Raw genomic sequence first — 19,512 nt, forward strand, 5'->3', positions numbered from 1 at the left:
TGGCAGCAGTCAGCAATGGGACACCTCCTTACTGCACCATAGGGAATAGAAACTCCCTCCATTCCTTCCTTCCTTCCTTCCTGTTCACAGGTGTAAGCTCAGGTGGTCAATTCAGCTCTCAGTAGTTCTGGCCTTAAAGCTCCTTGCTGGTCTTATGTTTTGCCCAGTTAGTCAATAGTTTGGAAGTAAAGATCTCCACATTTGCAACAGTGCAGGATAGGTTTATTTTGTTTTGCTGGTAGGTTGCATTCTCTCTGGGGCTTAGGTTGCTACATGGTTTCCCTTGAGTTCACAGTGATATTCTAGAGAGAAACTGTGTGCAGTAGCAGAAACTGCTGTGTGCTCTGCAGCAGCCTCCTAGGGTTGGTTTATTTGGCAAATGTCAGGGCTCTGTTCATGCAGACAGGTAGGCAGGGTAGCAGCTGTAAAACTCATGTTGGTCTCCATAAAATTGCGAGTTCAAGCAATCTTTGACAAGAAAGCAAACTATTTGAGGCTAGTTGGACTACTTTGTGACCCTCTAGTGTATCAACCCTTTCTTAGAGCCCTAAGGAAAACTCTGTGAAGCATTCCTAGGTGGCTTCCTCTCAATGCACCTTTCTAAAGCTTGGTTAACAAATGGTATCACTTTGGTTTCCCATCATTTGGTGCCCCATCCTGCTCCCTGCAGCTTTCAGTTCAAAAAGTGATTATACACAGAGTTCATACAGAGTGAACAACAGAAAACACAAAGGGTTTCTTCATACACAATAATATTGGTGCCAATTGAAGGAGAAAGTTAAATGAAGGGGATTATGACTGTGAAAGGAGTGATGTGATTAAACATATTTACCTGGGAATAGACTCTTAGCTGATGTGATGTTTTGCTTTTCTTTACAGGTATTCTTCATCACTATGAGCTTGTTTCATACAGGGACCATAGCCCACTTGGTCAGTGGGTGTTATATCTTCCCTGTGAAGCCAAACTGAGTTGGTTACTTCTTACCACTATGAGTTGGAGCTGGTGACTATGTTTGCCCACCAGGTCTAAGTTACTGATGTGCCAAGGACAGGTGTGAAGCAGGTCTTTAGCTCCATATTGATGTGGTATCTTAACGCATCCCACTGCCCTGAGCCCACAGCAGCACAGGATATGGAGGCTCTTGAGGTGGATGACATTAGCCCTGCCTTGGAAGTGACTGAAGACTTTTTCAATAGTTTTGATACTAAGCTTGAAAAGATTGTGCAGCCCTCTGAGGTGTATGGTGTACAGGAGGTCCCTGAACTGGTTGGGCATGAGGTATTTGATCAGATAACGGAGAGCAGGAACCTGAGGAATGTCACCTCCTTAGCCAAAGGTAGCCTCATCTGGGATCACTGCAAAAATGGCCTCTTGGAAACCAAAGCTCAGACGGTGTTCCCTGCCAAAGACCAGCACATGGTGCAGAGGGGAACAGCTGCTGACAACCTTGCTTGGGCAGGGGAAGGGGAGACCACAGCTTTTAATATCTTCAGGATCTGCCAGCGGCGGAGAGATAGACCTCGCTCAGTGAATGACATCCTGGTGCAGAATGAGGAAGCCTCCATGTTCAAACCAGGTCACAACAGGTCACGCTCTGATATCAGCCATGTAAACTGGAGAGTGGTCTTCACAGGCACCTCCCTGCAGCAGCCACCTGCACCTGGGCAGGACAACAGCTGTGCTCTGCTTTCCTACCTGGCATTAACCAAGGGAGAGGACATCCAAGGAAACACAGGTTTGTGCTGGTGCTTTGTTTATGTTTATATGAGGAGTTTCCTATTTGGTTTTAATAATTGTCTTGAAAGAGGAGCTGGATGTTAAAAAAAACACAAAAAGCCCACTCAAAACCCAACTGTGAGGCAACTCTTAACAGAAATCAGTATGGCTCTTTTGTCTTTGTGGCTCTTGTGTGTTTGCCTGCCTAAGGATCGTTTTTTAAACTTACCTTGATTCCTCTTCTTTTTATGGTTTAAAAAACTGAGCTTGTTTGACTTTTTGCTTCCATCTTATTCAGTGTGACTCAGGGAAAAAATAATTTATTTGCTGTGTATTTTTGATCATTTCCTTGTATGATTTTTCCAAACTTAAAAAAAAGCTTTGAATGCTAAAACTATTGGGAGAATGGCAAATCCAGACAAAAGTGGTTTTCATAAAGTGAAAGAGTAACCATTAAAAAGAGGGCATACAGAGCTTTACTGTAAGGCCTGAGATCTTTGCTCTCTTTCTTTAAATAATGCTGACTCTTCAGTCCATAAACAATTAACAGAAAGTGAAGCCCTCAGTTTGTCAATATTAAGGCATCCCTGCCAGCTCTGTGTGGGGCACAGGAAGTGTTGTTATCAGACTGAGGCAGGCATCCCCAGTGAGCCATATGAAGCGGTGGTTCAGCCAGTGATACTTTTTCCTTTTCCTTTCCCAAGCACTGCACTGGAAGAGGGTCTGCTCAGGGCCTTGGAAACACTGACCCGGTGTCTCCATCTCCGTGATGTATTTTGTAGATGCCAGAAATGGACCAGGCACTTAGGAAGAAAAACAGCAGTTAGTACCACAAAGATTTTTATAATCTAAATAAAGGCAGAGCTTAGCTAAAAATCAAGGGATTGTGAAAGGGTGCATGTATTGATATGGTGGCTTGACTCCAGTTATGAATAGGTGGCCCGTTTAGGGTTAAAACAAACTTTTTGTGTTGGGTTTTCCAGGTAAGTCAGCTGTATTGGAACATGGAAAGCAGGTGCCTAAGTGTTTGTTGCTGGGGAGATGTGGGTGTGTATAAATATATATACCATGTAAATATGTATAATAGGTACAAACATGTGGGTTATTGTGTTATATTTGTGATATAGTTGCTGTATCCCAAAGAAGTGTGTTCTTGGTTGGCAAAGGTGAATATACCTGCTGTTGTTTTTGTCTAGGGAGATATACTGCTTTTTGTAGAGCGGGGTCTCTGTTCTATGCCCTTTCTGTGGAAAGGATGCAGAACAGAAATGCACCCACAAGTCTGGAGACAGAGCTCTTCATTTTTATCAGCTGTATTCTGGGCATCTCGTGGGTTTGATGTGTAACAACTTTATATGCCCACAGAAACTCAATTAAAATACAGCCATTGAAGGTCTGTACATGTCCCTGATAGTGTTTTAAGCTTATTCTGTGATATGAAATTCCCATGGACTCACTTCGTGAGGTTGTCAGTGCTTGCTGTGTGCCCTCCAAGAGCCTTTCTGTATGGAATGCTGGAAGGCAAGGGTACCTTCTTTGAAGAAGGAGAGCTTCCGTGTTCTGAAAATGCACTTTTTAAACCTGTTTCCTTTACCTGTTCTGTTCTGCTGCTGTGCAGGTTTTACAAGGTAGCAGTGCTATTTCTTCCCTCTGTGTTTACAAGAAAGCCTCGCAAGGAGTTTGCTGCTACTGTTAGCTGAGCTGGAAAGAGAAGCATAAAAACAAGAAAGTAGGTTTTGCGGGCGTGTATCTGTGACTACTAATTATTCTCCATAAAAGATTGAAGAATGTATTTAGAAGCTGAATAAAACCGGCTGCAGTTGTTGAAGGGGTTATAGTGGTTGCATCCTTAGAAGAAGACATCCCTTTTCAGGGCTTTAATCCAAATTAAATGAATGCTGTGAGATACTGAGAGGACCTTCCGTAAACTCCTGTCAGTCCTCACTGCTGTAAAGGACTTCCCTCTGGAGCCTGCAGAGGTCTCCCAGTCCTCCAGAGCTGTCCCAGTTCCTGCACAGATGAACTCTTCACTTTTTTTTTTATTGTCATAGTGTATGCATTACTGTGGGCTTATCTGTTTTTGCTACTTGCTCTTTTATAGAATCATAGAATCATTTAGGTTGGAAAAAAACTTTTAAGATTATCTATTTGAGCTGTTAATCCAGCACTGCCAATTCTACCACTAAACTGTGATACAAATAAAATGATACTGAAACCTTTCCATGTGCTGAGAAAGAAAAGGACCTAAAAAGCAACTGTGCCTTTTGGGGCATTATCTTAGGCCCACTGGTGAAAGAGCTCATGTGCTAGAAATTAACCCTGTTTGTCCTGTGGGACACAAGTGGGAAGCAGAGTTAGCAAAGACAGAAGTTGTCAGCAAATTCGAGGCAGGCTCTTGTATTTCTGGGCATGTGGCCTGACAAATAAAGAGAGAATACTGCTTCTGTAATGTACAGTGAAGCTTGGCTTGGGTTTTTAAAACACAGTGGTTTAAAAACAGCATGGCTTGATGGTCATGTGGATGTTATCATTCAAATACTGCCACGCCTGACAGTGGGGGTGCTATAGTAGTTTTTCTAGGTCACTGTTTTGTTTGCCTGCTGTGCTTGTGAGCTTGGGGAGTTCTGGAGCTGTCACTGAGTTGAGCACCTGCACACTGACAAACTGAAGGGTACATATCTGCAGACCCAGGTGGGAAAACAGGTGGGTAGAAGAGACTGTATTTTTAAGCAGGAAGACAGTGGACATTGTGGATCTGAGGCACAGTTTGTCCCTGATCTAGCAAATCCTGCCAAGAAGTTGACTAGCCCAACCCAATTTGAGAACATTTTAGGTCCCAAACATGTTTTGTAAAAATGCTCAGTTTTGTAAAAATCTGAGAGGAAAACTACTGACAAAAAAACTCTGTAACTTGCACTCATCACTTCCTAAGCATTAGAGAATTCAGAGAGGAGTGCCCCCTCAAGATGCAAACTCCTCACAAACTAGGCATCTCTGCTTCTGCTCTTTCCCAAGTTACTTGGAATGACTGTTGTCAGAAATGCTTCAGTGGTGGAAAACAGAGTAAGCTTTCCTGCCATGCCAACTGAGGTGCAAGTGCAGTCAGTTGTTCTGGAGTGTGCATCTTCTGGACATGCTGATACAACAACTGGTCTCTCTCTCCAGGGGTGCTGGTTGCACCAGCTGCCCCAAGTGTGGAGAGTGGTAGGTGGGTGCTAGGCTGTCCTGGTTTCAGTGCTGTGTGCAGGGTTCCTAGTTGGGACCAGTGGGCACTTCCCAAGGGAGAGGAAAGATGCTGAGGAAGATATTATTACTCTGTCCCCAGGTGCTGAGTCTCTCTTTGTTTTCCTCTGTCGTCTTCCACCTCTTTCCTTGAAATTGTAACTCCAAATCGCTCAGATGTGTGCCATTTACTGTGATTATTTCCTTCCTTTCCCCCTTTTCTTCAATTTACTCTGCCTGTCTCCACAAGGAGGAAAAGAGATGCAGTTTCTGTTTGGAAGGTAGAGAGATGGTACCATTTGCTCTCTGAGTAAAAGGTATTATCTGGCATAGTGCATGTGGAGGAGAGAAAGGAGCAGAGCTGAAAGATGTGTATGTGCAGCATATGGGTTCAACCTGCTGTCTCTGCCAGCATCTATTGCCCTGACCTAAACAATACGAGGCATTTGAATGTTAATCAAGGTGGCTGCTGGTTCTGTCCCAGTTTGAGTGAGAGTCACTGGAGCCAATTTCACAGAGCTTGAAGGGACGGAGCGGGGTGAAGGAGGGAGAGGGGGGTGTCTCTGTGAAAGAGGGAGAGATAGCCTTTCTCTAACTCGACAAAAGACAAGCAGACCTGTGTGCAGATGAAGGAGGGGTGGCTGGGGGAAGGTTATGAGTTGTCTTATTATGGAGAAGCTTGAACAGTCATCTGTACTTGATGGAAGCGAGAGAGATTGCAGTTGGAGCTGCAGAAGCGCTGCCTCCCTGATTGGATTAATAGAAAGGGAAGATGATTCTAGAATGGCTGTCCATTATCTGCATTACAAAGGGATTAGTGTGGGTTTCAGAGAAATTAATGGCTTTTGAGTTAGTGCAGAAATACTAATGAATGTCAGGACCAGAGATGTACAGTGAACAAAATTGGTTCTCTTTTAGTGTGCCCATGTTTGTGCACATCTGTCCATTTGGGCTATCAAAGTGTGCTTTTTCTCTATCATTTTGGGTTATAGATTAGGCTTTCGGTTTTCATATTTAGCTGAAATACTCTAGAGTAGTTTATTGATATGCAAAGTATAGTTATACTGACCTTTTTAGACCTGGTGCCAAAATAGCAATTTTTAAGATTGTTGTTATGGTTTTAGCTGTGTCTGCGGGAAATCTCTGTAGATGGAATGCTTTGAGCATTGTGTTAAAAGCAGGCTCCATTCTGAGTATGTGGGTGAATGGGGAAGCTGAGGCTGAGCTGTCAAGGCAAATCCTAAGTGCCTCCTTTTTGAAAGGGTGGCTGCAAGGTAGTATACTTTCCCCATTTTTAACGCCCATGAGATTTCCATACCAACGCTAAGTGTATCAAACAATTCATTTTCATGTATGTTCATTAAGTTTAACTGGAGCTTGTCTACCTAATCCTTATAAATCCTTAAAAGCTGGTCTTTGCTTGAAGAGCTGGGAAATGCTTTTACACTGTGGCTATTCTGATTCTTTCTCCTGCTCATAGAAGAAACTGGGAATTAGGTACAGGAATACTTCCAGCCAAAGGCAGGAGCACCTTCTTAGAATGAAGGTTACAGCCCAAGGTTGCCCCAGTTTGTGTCAGAAGCCCCTGGACAGTTAACTAAATTCCTCAAATACTCAGGAGTCCCTGAATCTCCTTGTGCTCCAGGAGGACAGACAGACTGACCCCTTAGCCAGCAGCAGTGAGAGCAGCTTGGCCAGCAGTCTTGCCTATATTAAATTGGAAGACCAGTACAGATAGGGAAGTAGTTTCTATACAGGCCTGGTTTTCTTTCCAAGCTTCATTCAGTCTAGATGTTTTTCTTAGCTCTGTGTTGCTGATATCCTCAGTGCACTGAGAGATGATGTCTAAAGCTTGTTAGAGTGTGGCCTGTTAACACGAGCGAGATGCTGAAAATGTTTTATATCTCCAGCTATCCCTGTTTCAAAGGCTGTCAGCCCCAGGGTGGAGATCTCGAGTAGGCCAGCTCTTGTATCGCTGTGGTCTGTAATGCTGTGTGTTAAGGTCAATTGATGCTGATTTTGTTGTGACCTAATTATGCTGGTCAGTGGATGAGGAGCTGTTTCCAGGTGGCTACCTTGCTCTTGTACCAGGAATAGCAGACTCCAAGGGAGATAGACAGTTGGAGGCAGAAACCTTGACTTGTGTCCGCTAATTCTGTCATTGTTTCTAAGTCAAGACCCATCACAGGTGCCCTTACTGGAAGGGGGAATTAGAACTCAAATGGGAGTAAGAGTTTGTTCCTCAGGCCTGGGTTGTTTTGGGGTGCCAAGTGTTAGAGTTGACATTGCAATGTAACAATGAATGCTTCTGAATTTATACAGGGACCAACAAAAATTGCGTAGAGCCAAGGTGAAAATATCAATCTTGCCTGTGGTGGCTGAAGTGTGCAAATCAGAGTGGAACAAATTTTGTATGGGAACCTTTTTGTAAAACTCAGAAATGCTTTAGATAATTCCTTTCAAATTGCATCACTTTAGTGCTTGGAGTGACTTCTGTATTGCTGGTTTTCTGTGGATGAAGACAATTGCCCTGGTCTTTGCCTTTGGCTGGGGTTTGTGAAACTGTCTGCTCCAAAGCACCTGCAGTGCTGAGACACTCAGGTGTATGTGTTTGAATCCCTCTGGGCAGCCTCTTACTTTTCATTTTCAGTTGTGTCTGCTACTCCTGAGCCTGATTCCCATAAATCAACAAAACTCTGGAGTAAACAGAGCTACACAAAATGTTCTGGTCCCAGGTCTTGCTGAAATGTGGTAAGAAACTGCTGTGTTGGGCACAGTTCTGCATTCACTGGGTCAGTCCAGGTGCTGTACCCAGTGCTGGCAGCAGGGCTGTTCCAGATGGTTCCAGCAGCCCCTCCACGGGACACAGCTGTGCCCACAGCCACAGGTGGGGCCTCTTTGGTAGAACATGTCTCAGGAAGGGCACAGCATTGGCAGCTGTGTCAAGAGGATGAGAATGTGCTCCAGCCCCTGGGGATAAGGTGATGCAGCAGAATCTCCCTGCAGGCCCATGTGGGACCCTATGCTGGAGGATGTGGAGATTTCCTGAAGGAACTGTGGCCATGGAGAGCTCATGCAGGGGTACCTTTAACCTGAAGGACTGCAGCCCCTGGAGAGGACCATACTGGAGCAAGGGGAAAGGTGTGAGAAGGAAGGAGCAGCAGAGAGGAGATGACCAGATACCACTATTCCCTTTCCCTCTTAGTGACTTAAGATGGGGGAGGCAGAGGTGGTGTGTGAAAACATGAAGTTGAGCCTGGGAAGGAGCAGGAAAGAGAGGGTAAGGTGCTGGAATTTTTGTGTTTCTCACTATCAAAATCTATTTTAGCTAGCAATAGATTAATTGATAGTATTGTCCGCTTTGGGGCTAGGTTCTGGAGACCTGCATTGTTTTGTTGCTCTGCCATTGTTGTCCTGGATATCTCAGGAGAATTGCTTTTTTTCTCTGTCCCTCTGTTTCTTTGTTCCCTTTTTGTAAGTTGTTTTGGTAACTTTGGGCAAAAAGGTGCTGTATTCTAGGTTGCTCAAATGTAGAGTTAGTGCTTGTATTTGGTAATTATAACATATTAGATGAACAGTCTCTCTGTGATCCTAACATCAGATATGCTGTGTATGGGTTAGGAGAGATGTCAAAGCCAGAACGATATAATAATTTGAGACAATTTAAAATAAAATAATTGTAATATTATAATTTTTTTTTCCTTCAGAGCACAAGACCGTGTTCCCAAATCTTCTGAAGAAGGGATACGTGGAAGTTAGAAGAGACAATGACAGCTACTGGCAAACCTGTTACGCTGAGCTCTCCCAGTACAAACTGTACCTGTATTGCTTGGACAGCAGTGGCAACCAGACTCTTCCCACTGTGTATCCACTCATGCATTTTCAAAGGGTCACTGTTACTGGTGGTGTTGAAACCAAGGTGGTGGACACTGTCCTGTCAGACAGCTCACAGCTACAGCTGAAGGCAGAGTCCTCATGGGAGACTTTGGACTGGGGACAGAAACTTTGGGAAGCAGTGCGTGCTTCTGTGCCTGCTTTTACAAGACAGCAGGAGAAACTGGAGAATGTGCCAAAGCCTGAAAATAACAGTGACCTTTCTCAAACTAATGGATTATTAGAGAAGCCTACGGAGCTCTTCCTATCCATGAATTTGACTGAAAACACTAAAGAGTACCAAAATATTCTGAAATCAGGGACTCTCTACAGGTTAACTGTCCAGAATAACTGGAAGGCGTTTACTTTTGTCTTGAACAGGTCTTATCTCATGGCATTCCAACCTGGTAGGCTTGATGAAGATCCCCTGCTGAGCTACAATGTCGATGTGTGCCTGTCAGTCCAGACAGATACTCGGGATGGCTGTGACTCTTGCTTTCAGGTCATTTTTCCCCAAGACGTGCTGCGCCTGCGCGCAGAGACCCGTCAGAGGGCCCAGGAGTGGATGGAGGCACTGAAAGCAGCAGCCAATGCTACTCGAAGTTTAACTCAAAACCCCCAGGTCACGCTTAGGAACAAACCCGGAGATCGGCCCTTTGGAAATGATCTTAGAAAGACCAAGCGCCAGTCTGTGACCACCAGCTTCCTGAGCATCCTGACCACGCTGTCTCTAGAGAGGGGGCTCACAGTTCAGAGCTTCAAGTGTGCAGGTGAGCAGCCAGGTTGCAGCATCTGCACCTACACCCCTTCTGCAGGAAAAGGAAATCACCTGAAAGAGCATGTGTGTGTTTTAGCAGCACAGCTGTTCCCTGCCTCTCACTGTGGTTGTAGTTAGCCCCTCTCTCTGTCAAATGTGGGGAAAAACCTGTGGGTATTCAGAGGTTCGTCTGCTTTTGATGAGCAGTGCTGAAACACTAGACCCTGCACCTACAGCCCAACATGGGCTGGTGCTGCCCTGAGCTGTTTTCTTGATTCAGGACACTGTAAAGGCAGTCCAGAAGCAAAGGGGCTTAAATTCATTTGTTGTCTGGCTCTAGTCCTATAGGCAAGATCGTGTTTTTATCCAGTTTGGGAATTAAGTGAAAATAGAGAGGACCTGCGTGAGAGCAATTCATTGACATTTTACTTTAGCAAGGGCACCTGCGTGGAGCAAATTTGGGCACCATAGGCCGAAACTATAGTCTCTGACAATAGTTACACTTAGAAGTTGTCAGCTCAAGCAGAAACAGCTCTTTTGGAGACTTTTTCCCTTGTATTATGGGAGCTGTGATGGTCCTGCATCCTCCCTGTGCTGCTTTGGGATGTGGTTCTCATGTTGTTCTGGAACCACACATGACTCTGGGGAGTATCTTTGTGGGCCCGGGACTTGCTGGCTGGCCTGAATCCTTTACAGGGGAAACCTGGGCCCTAGAAGTACTGGACTGCCCTCAAAATTGACTGTGGGTGCAGTTGAATTTGTCCTTCTTTGCTAGTCACCTGCAGGTCCTGTTCCTGCTCATCTCATCTCTCCAACAGTGCGTGGCACTCACCTGGCAGCTGGAGCTTCATAAAGGTTGGCATCACTGCAATTAATGATTTGGTCACAGTATTTTGGCTTCTACCTGAATTCATCTCTGTTCTTGGCCACATTTGTATGATTTGATGTAATTTTTTTTTATGTTTTGCTTCATCCTCTGAGGTTCAGGAGAGTTTCAAGTGAATATTTTCAGTGACCTCTAAAACGGGATCTGGCCCTAGGATGGCAACAAAATACATGTCTCCAATGCGAAACAGGTTTTAGTCTTGCTTTATGTAGTATGGGAGCAGAGTGTTCTCTGGGAAAGGGTGGATTCCCTCTTCCAAACGTGGGATGATTAATATCCACTCACTCATGTGTTCCCCTCAAAAATGAGGTGCTCTGACCAGGGTTGCATGGTGTCTTTTCGTGATACACCTGAGGCATTCTCGGTACTCCTGTGGTCTCCATTTAGTCTGCCAAACCGAACAAAGGTTCTTGTGCAGAGAAAACTCTTCTTGAGTTGTGGAGGGTCTGTGGGAAGCTGGTCACTGGGCTTTTTAGTGCCTGAGGGTTGGGACTCACAGCATTTTCTGTAAGAGCTGAGACCCTTAGAGCCGTTACCATGGTGCAAAGAAAGAAATAATTTTAGTTATAACTGGGGAAACTTGTTCGGCTCAGAAAAGTTTGTGCTGAGGAGGCACACGGGCAAGCTGAGCCTCTGTCCTCGTTCCTTGCTCCCTGTGGGCAGTTGTGCTGCTCTGGGCATGGGCTGCTGTTTAAGCTGAGGGGCCTGCTGTTGGTAATTACAGCTTGCAGGCATTGAGAGCGGCTTTTCCCCAGGGCTGCTGGGAGGGGTAAGCTTGGAGAAAGATGAGGAGGGGGGAGGAAGAAAAGTTTTGCTGTGAATTCTTCAGCCATTTAGTGCAAATTCCTGTAATTACCGTCTTTGTGTCCTGTCCCAATGGCACATAATACAGCAGAAGCCTTTCCTAATTGAGACCTTACAGGAGGTACAAATCCCTCCTTTGTTCAGCCTGACAAATTAGTGCCAGAAAGTGGCAAGGTCCGAGTGGGAATCAAAGGCAAGCAACACAAAGATGGAACTTACGGCTACAGTAATAACCCTCTCTAGTCCTGCAGGGGTGGGAGGGAAGGAAAAGTAATGACCAATGAAAAATGAAGGGGTTTTTTTGTTATAAATTCCCTTGACATGACAGCACCTCAGGGCTGCTTTATTTATTTAGGAAAAGCGATTAAATAGTAATACAACAGGGCAGACCATTGTCTCTCGAGCTACCCCCCTTCTTACAGACCCCTGCTGCCTTGGTTAATTGATTGACAATGAACCTCTGATAAAGAAGGTTGCTGGGAGGACCTGATGGGGACAGGCTTTTTAAAATTTATTTTCTCTTTGCAGTCTTTGTGGGGTTCCCCTCCCTGTTTTTTGGTTTGTGTTTTTTTTTTTTTTTTCCCCTGTTTGAAATGCTCTCTGCATCCCCCTTTCTTTTTCTCCCTCAGTAAAAGCTTTTCAAGGAATTGGTCCCAGACAAACAGCTGATATTCACAGGCAGGTAGGGAGGAATGTGAATGTCTGTGCCTCGCTATTGACAGTTTTGTCTTGGAGTCTGACTGGCACTTTTCAACTTGTGATATAAGCCAGGGCCTTGGTGTCAGATGTGGTCATGGGGCAGGGGGGACAAACTATTGATGCCCTGGAGTCAGAAGGGTATGGAGTCAGTTTGAAAAAAATTGTCTTTTGCTTGATACAAAGATACAAAAGCTTTTTTCCCCATTTCTAACTCTGTTTTGCTGCAGAGGGCAGGGCATTATTTGTTGTAATTAAAAAAAAAAATACATGGATGAACAGACCACTGATTAGCAGTGGAGAGACAGGGAATTTATGAACCCTTTTAATTTTGTGGCCATTATTTATACATTTGGCTTAGGGAAAGGTAAGCATTTCTCCTGGAGGAGTTCTCTTGGAGGTCTGCAAGGAGCAAATATCCCTAGGTGCCCTTCACTATTGTTATTTCTTTGTCATGTGGCATCACTTTTCCATAGATCGGGAAGACAAATGGCCTTTGCCCTTGCCTCCCGTTTTTGCATAGCTCCTGATCTTTTGATGACTCTCTTCTGTTTCACCTTTTGTTTTCTTTCCCCTGTCTTTTATTAAAGCAGATATTATTTTTTTCCAGAGAAGTCAGTTGTGTCTGCCAGGAACTCTTGTTACTTGGACTGCAAGTCCTAATGGATGTGGGAATTTCTGCCTTCTGGAAAATGTGCTCTGCAGCCTTTCATTTGTGTGGCTTTCCTTACTCCTCTTCTGGGGTGCCTTTTGTCTTTTCCTCCCTGCTTTCTCCATGTCTCCTCACTTGCCAAAACGATAAATACTGCGATTAGGGCTTGAATGACTTGGCTGGCTGAGCTGAACCGTAGGTGCAGAGAAGCCAAGGTTAGTAAATGTGCTGTTTCCTGAGCTTGCAGCCCTGTGTAATGAAGTAGCAGCTGTTGTCTTTCAGGGAATCACTTTCCACCTAATGCTGTGATCATGTGTGTAGCTGGGGGACAGCCCAGTGCAACATGCACAGGTCATGTAACCTCTGCTCTGTCTCGGTCCCCTGGTCTGAAATCAGTCCCTACTGCACTGAAAATAAAATTCCCTTCCCCCACCCTTGATGAAAAGAGAGTATTTCCTAATAGCTTGCAAGCCAGCAAGTGTGGTTTAAAAACAAAGCAAAATAGTCATGTGGATGTCAACTTCTCAAAAAGCCTCACAGTTGAAGCTTCTAAAATACAGATAGCTGTGAAGCATCCTTGAATTTAGCAAATACTTAGTAACTGTCATTACACCCGATGCTTTTTTTTAGCATGTCACTGAAATAAAAATAGAAGATAAACCCTAGAAAATGCAGCACAATAATAAAATACCATGAGGTCCTTTGGAAGGTTTTCAGCACTCTTGTCACTCTTTAGTTCTGAATAACCATTGTTCTCACCTGTCCAGGGCTTTTAGGATTGTGCTTTTTCTAAGTGCTGTATTTGTTTTGTGCTTGGTTTCATTTCAATTGATCTGTTTCTTCCAAGGCTTCAGCAGCTTTTTACCTACCCTGTTTTTGAGACTCTGTAAAATCCCCTAGGAATGTTTTGCACTGTAAAGGTTTTATTGTTTAGGTATCTTCACTTTAGGCTTTGGTTTTCTAGTCTTGTATGTGACTTTCAGGCCCTATTTCTATTCATTTAAAAGTAAAACTTCCACTGCTAGTAGTGGAATTTCTAAACCAGCTGAGCAGAAAAAAACACGGTCTAAGTTAGTATTTGGAAAATGGACCATGTTTAAACAAGGTCAGTGACTTGTTGGGAGGAGTAGGGGGAGTGTTTCCAAACAAGGGTGACTGGAATTTGTGTAGCAGGCAGCACTTTATTTGCAGTGGACCTACATGTTTCAAGACATGAGCTTGCTGGGCCACAGTGCTTTGCCATATTACAGCTCATTTTGGAAAAAGATCAGAAGATACCACATACTTGGGTTGATTAAACCTGTTTATCAGTTATGATTACAGAGGCCATTTAATCTCCATTGATGAGTTCTTCAGTGCAGGATGGCATGACTGGAGGAAGTGACAGTGAAAACTATCAGCTTTGGTGGAAGTTGGGTCCTTCACCCTCCTGGGATGTGGCTGGCACCTTCACAGAGTGAGAATTTTGCCTTTATGGGATTCAGTTTGGAGTTGGCCTGCTGCCTGGCAGCGCAGTTTAGAGAAGTACTTGATCAGTTCAGTGTCTGTTCTGTGCCCTGATGTGCACTTTGCAATCGACTGGTGTTTAAGGGACCAGTTGTCTCAGCCCTGCAAGAGGAACTGCTGACACAACTGTCTTGGCTGGTGAATCTACACATTCCTCCTGGCAGCCTTGAAGGGAGCCTTTTCTGCCTGTATGGGGATAGGTGTCCCCATTGCTCTAATCTGCCCCTGTCAACAACTCTGCAGGTTTTCAGTACGTTCTTATGCTAATTTATTGCACTATTGTGAGCTCAGTTCTGCTGGGCATGAATGGGTCTCTACTGTAAACATAAGCTGTTTGTTCTTGGCTGTGCCTTGTTTCTTCCTGGCTTGTGGGTGCTAAGTATGAAACTCCAAAGAACTCTTGGTTGTCTGGGGGCCTTTTTGGTCCATTTTTTTGTATGGAACTAGTCTTGAGGGATCTTTTGGCATAGAGTTCAAAGAAAAAAATGCCCAAACTAGGGAGTCTAAATGTCCAAGTCTCACCTTTGTTGAGATGGAAAAAAGCTACATCTGGACAAAAGGAAGTATTTTTCAGACCTGAAAACTCCAACACTTACACACCACCCCCACAGTTCGTCTCTGGAGAACCCAGAGGTTCTTCATAAATTGTGTGCAAGAGAGAGCTTGATTTGCTGGGCTAGCATCCTTTAAATCAGTCAAGCCAGACTTTTGCTACTAAAGGCATTGCCTTCCCAGAAAGGCACAGGCATCTGCACAACACTTTTTCTGCAGTTGCAGTTTATACCAGGTTCCTGAGTTGGTTTGGGCAATGGCTGCTAATTTAGATTCTTAAGAAAGCAAAGCTTATATTCCAATGCTGTTTGCTGAGTTTTACTCTTGCCCCATAACATTTGGAGCTACCTGACTGTTCTAACAAAATTTGGCAGAGGAGAAGAGGTAGGAAAGATGTGTGAATCTCAGAGATGTCACAGAAGCCAGCATCATGGGGGAACCCCTCCTAATGCTGCTCTGCTAAAAAAAAACCTGTGAAGTGTACTGTGCATTTGTTTGGCATCAGAGTGTCCTTGCAGATGGGCAGCCTTGAGGGACAAACACTGAAGGAAAATGGCTGCTTTAGGGTCCACTGCTGTAAAACTAGGGCATTTGTGTGTGTGTTGGCAAGGCTCTCCCTCTCCTGTTGCATGCCAAAGCAGTGTATTATTGCAAAACTATTACATGTGGATCAAATCAGGTGCAATGTAAAAGAAATTACAGAGCAAACCAGAGGCCAACTGGTAGGAAGAGTTTAGGTTCTCAGTCTGACCTTCTGCAGCATCTGTAGTCTCTGTCATGTACCTGTGCTGTGTCAATCTGGATAGTTCATAGGCCCAAGGCCTGTGGTAGTGATGTCTGACCAAGAAGAAATTCAGCCAAATAGAATTGGCAAAAAGATGTAACCACTCTTACTGCACAGTTGTTCCTTCTGTTAAAAGGAGATCCAAAACCAATTGTGTATTCAAACAGAAACAGAGCTGGTTATTTCTGGGTATGCTAATGCTGTATCAAATAAATGAAAATTGGCAAACCAGGTAGCCTTCACTGTAAGTCAAGGAGTGAGTAGTGTAGGGGTAAGTGGTCTTCAAACTAACTGCAGAGCAGAAATGAAAACTGGCTTAAATAGAGACTAATTTTGCTAAACGACCTGGCTGAGGGTGCTGGCATCAGAGTTTGTTCTGATCACACAAATGGCTGGTCTGCTCTTTGCTCTGTTCTCTGGTCTACCTTCTCAGTATATAGAACCAAGCATGAATGTAATTGACTGTACAAATAGGAATGCCATTATTAATTATGCTTACAGTATCTCCTTACTTCTAGCTGGCAGCAAGCTTCAAGAGCTGGCCCAGAGTGTGTGTTCAGTTCCCATTCCTGGCCAAAGAGCTGGTGAATTACTGAATCCTACCAATAAGTCATTCCAGGGTAGATCCCATTTCCTTCTGTCAGGGAGCACTTCAGAGTCTCGGCAAAGCACCAGATACTGCAGAGAATAATCCTGTGAGGGCAAGGAGAGAAGAATTAGTTTGAGGTATATAGTGTTATTCCTCAGCACTGTTGTCCTGCGAACGCAGGGAAAGGATTTGAAAATGTGCAATAGGAGAATGCAAACTGGCCATGTATTAAAAGGGTCACAAACCACAGTTTGTATGTAAAGCATGTCTTCAAAGCTGTTTGTCATTTCCTCAGAGCATATTCTCTGGGAGGAATATAACTTTGCCACATCTTAGAATTTGACACTAAAGGTAAAAGAACCTATATTCGGATGAAACTCAAGTGGGGAAATCCAAACCCATAAAAAACTAGTTTCCAAATGTATAGTTTTGTTGCTTGTCATTTGACACAGCTAGGATTTTTAGGTCTCATTTAGTGATGAAATGTTACTCTTGACTTATGTATGTGAAAAGCAAGCTTACACTGACTTTTAAGTCTGTATGTTCAGGCTTAACTACTATTTTTTTTACTGGGAAGGCAGAACTTAGCACCCTCCCAGAATGTGTCAGACTTTGCTTGGAGGTTTATAAGTTTTTAATTCTTTCTTTGAAATAAAATTGCTCTGGAAAGTAATGGTGGGAAAAGAACAAAGTATAATGCAACCCTGGGTGGGCATCAGAAAGAACTGAGTTGGATTGTTAGTGTATCTTCCTTGTGAATTTAAGGTTTCATATGGTGGAGTAAATTGAAATAGGTGCGCAGGAGTAAAGGTAAGCAACTGAAGTAACTCTTGCCTTATTTCTGCTTGTGCTGAGCTGATAGAGCAGTGTTGTATGTCTGATCTAACACTGCAAATCTGTTGCTGTGCTCCTTCTGCTTAGTCTGCTTTATGCCTTTATCAAGCTGAAAGCCTTTTGAAGTCTGTGGATCATTTTCTTTTCTTTGTGTTGTATGTTGTTTTTAAATGAATTAGCTTCTAAGCTAATCTGTCACAGATTTAATTATGGCACACAAGGGACTTGCTTTTTCCTGTTACCAAGCAGAGAGCTTTATTGAATAAGGAAAACAGTTGTGTACTTGATTCTGATTTGGTCTTTCACTTTCTCTATTTCACTGTAGAGCTACTCCAGTATTTTCTTGCTAAAAGATTAAAGAGAAAGGTGTCTGGATAAAAAGGGTAGTCATGTGTGTCTTCCGTGACCACAGGAATATGCAGCAACTTGAAAGTGGTGTTTTCTGTGCTTCAGAGAAGAGGAATTAGGTTCAGATGTCTTGGATTCCTCTTCCATACCAGACCACCACCCTTAAGTTAAGGGGAGAGTTTTGTTACAACTTTTTAGCCTCATCTTCTGTGCTACTTTCTTCCTGAAGTCTTCGCACTTGGACATGAGCCTCTTGGCGTTGATACTCCTGCTCTGCTCACAGACATGTTGTTGAGAGATTCATCTGTGCCCAACAGCACTTTCTTGCTGCTATTTTTTCTAACCCCTATTTTCTTTCCTTGATTCCAAGGCTGTTTTGTTGTATTTTCCATGATGAAAGGTTTGGGGTGATTCCTTCTCTCTCTTTGCTAACAGTATACCTTACAGCTACACTTCTTCCCTCTGTAGCTTGCTCTCTAACATTCTTTAGGGAGGGATGGTTTTAGGTGCTAGCAAATACTGTGGTGTTCCCTTTGCATTAGGCTCTGGGTTTGCCAGACCATTGTACAGATGTTATATAGATAATATTCTGTATAAGCATTAGGAATAGGTGAGAGAGGTTTGGTAAAAGTTGTGCTGCTTTTTTCTCCCATCCTGTGCAAGGTGCTTTCTCTAGTTATGTAAGCAATTAATTGCTTTCTCTGCAAATGTGGTCCCTTCCCAAACCCTAAACTATTTGTTGAATTGTGTTATTGATCTCTGAGGTGGTCAGCTACATCTGACTGTCCTGCTGGGAGAGGTCCTCAAGAGGTTCAAGCCAGGAATCAGTACTAGCTTTGCTTCTGCTAAACATCATGGCAAGTTGTTGTACCTGAATGCCCAGGTGCAGGATTTCCAAGGTCATTAAGCCAATGGCTATTTCTTCTTCCTCTTCTCTCTATCTCATTCTTGATCTATTTTTTTTTCCATTTAAACAAAACAAAGTAGCAAAATGGTCTATGCCTCAGAAATATGTTTGTCACACTACACCACTTTGAACTGCATAACATCAAAGAAAATCAGTGCTTTGATAACTTGATTTGAAAGGGTTGTAGAAATAGCCATTATTATGAATCACAACAGAGAGGAATGGAAAAGATGGTGATTTTCAAGCAGCAAAGCCTGTAAAGTAGGGGAAAATGTAAAGTGGATCCAGCGCCACATTACCATCTAACAAAGCCCAACTACACAGCTGCTGTGTACCTTTGCAGAATGTATTTTCCTGAGGATATGAAAAGGAATGAAGCATGCTATATGTGAAGAGGATCAAGGAAACAAATGTGGGCTCAGGAAAGGGTTGTAACAAGGGAGAAAGCAATGCATGCTGCTTGGGTACAAACTTCTTCCACTTCCTCCTCTTCATGAAACCACCATTCCTGAAGATGGAGGGCATCCCACATTGCTTGCTGAGACTCTCCTCACCCCAGAGAATTTCAGTTCTTATGGACTGGACATAGGGAAGAGAAGAGAAGCCCCCCAGCATTTCTGTGCTTTGTTACTCCTCTACCGAGAAAACTCTTTCCATGGTCTGGAATGAGTTTCTGGCTCTAGGAGACTGCAAGAAATTTGGCCTTAAAGTGGTGAATTCTTGCTAATTGCAAATATTTTAATTTAGAATTTTGGCAGTTCGAATTGGACTTTAGCTTATTCTTGCCTTCAGTCTAACAGACAGGAGTTAAGGCATTAAGGCAAGGTAGCAGGCTGTTGAATGGCAGGGGATGCATGGTGCTAGTTAGGTGAAATCAATATGTCCTGTCCCATCCTCATCCCCAGACAAGTGTTGGCTAATGGGGAATGCTTATTAGGTTTCAATGACACTGAGTTGGGAGGCTGTTTGCATTCAGACACAGCTTTACCATGACAACTTCATTCATATTTATGCTCTGGTCTTATGAAAGGTAAAGGAGAAGACGTGGACATAATTATTGTTTATATATTTACTTTTCCCAAGAAACTGCATGTCCTTTCTTCAAAAAAAGGAAGGGCAGGGGAAGAGGGAGATGGCAACAGGACATATCCCATACTGATTCACTTGGTAGTATGTATTGCAGAGAATCTGTGGCCAAATGGCTCTGGACTGTGAAAGAGGAGGAAGTGAGCCTATTGAATTGGTTAGATTATTCTAATGATTTTTATTAGAGCAGAGGGGGATGTGGTGACATCATTTGATGTGGGGAAGGAGAAGCTCAATTTATGCCTAGAGTAGCTGACCTGCAACCTTTCCTCAAGTCAGTGTAACTTCTACTGGGGAGA

General features: G+C 43.7%; 1 protein-coding gene across 1 annotated transcript in view; it reads left to right on the forward strand.

Annotated features, from left to right (window-relative positions):
• The first annotated feature begins 1,117 nt into the window (after positions 1-1,117).
• Positions 1,118-19,512, forward strand: part of PLEKHM3 (pleckstrin homology domain containing M3) — a 63,438-nt gene continuing 45,043 nt past the window's right edge. The window contains exons 1-2 of the mRNA XM_062498489.1: positions 1,118-1,736; positions 8,647-9,582. Of these exons, the coding sequence (XP_062354473.1) occupies positions 1,133-1,736; positions 8,647-9,582 (1,540 nt within the window). The 5' untranslated portion in view covers positions 1,118-1,132. The remainder of the gene's footprint in view (positions 1,737-8,646; positions 9,583-19,512) is intronic.

Source organism: Cinclus cinclus, chromosome 9, assembly GCF_963662255.1.
Source record: "Cinclus cinclus chromosome 9, bCinCin1.1, whole genome shotgun sequence".
Lineage (NCBI taxonomy): Eukaryota > Metazoa > Chordata > Aves > Passeriformes > Cinclidae > Cinclus > Cinclus cinclus.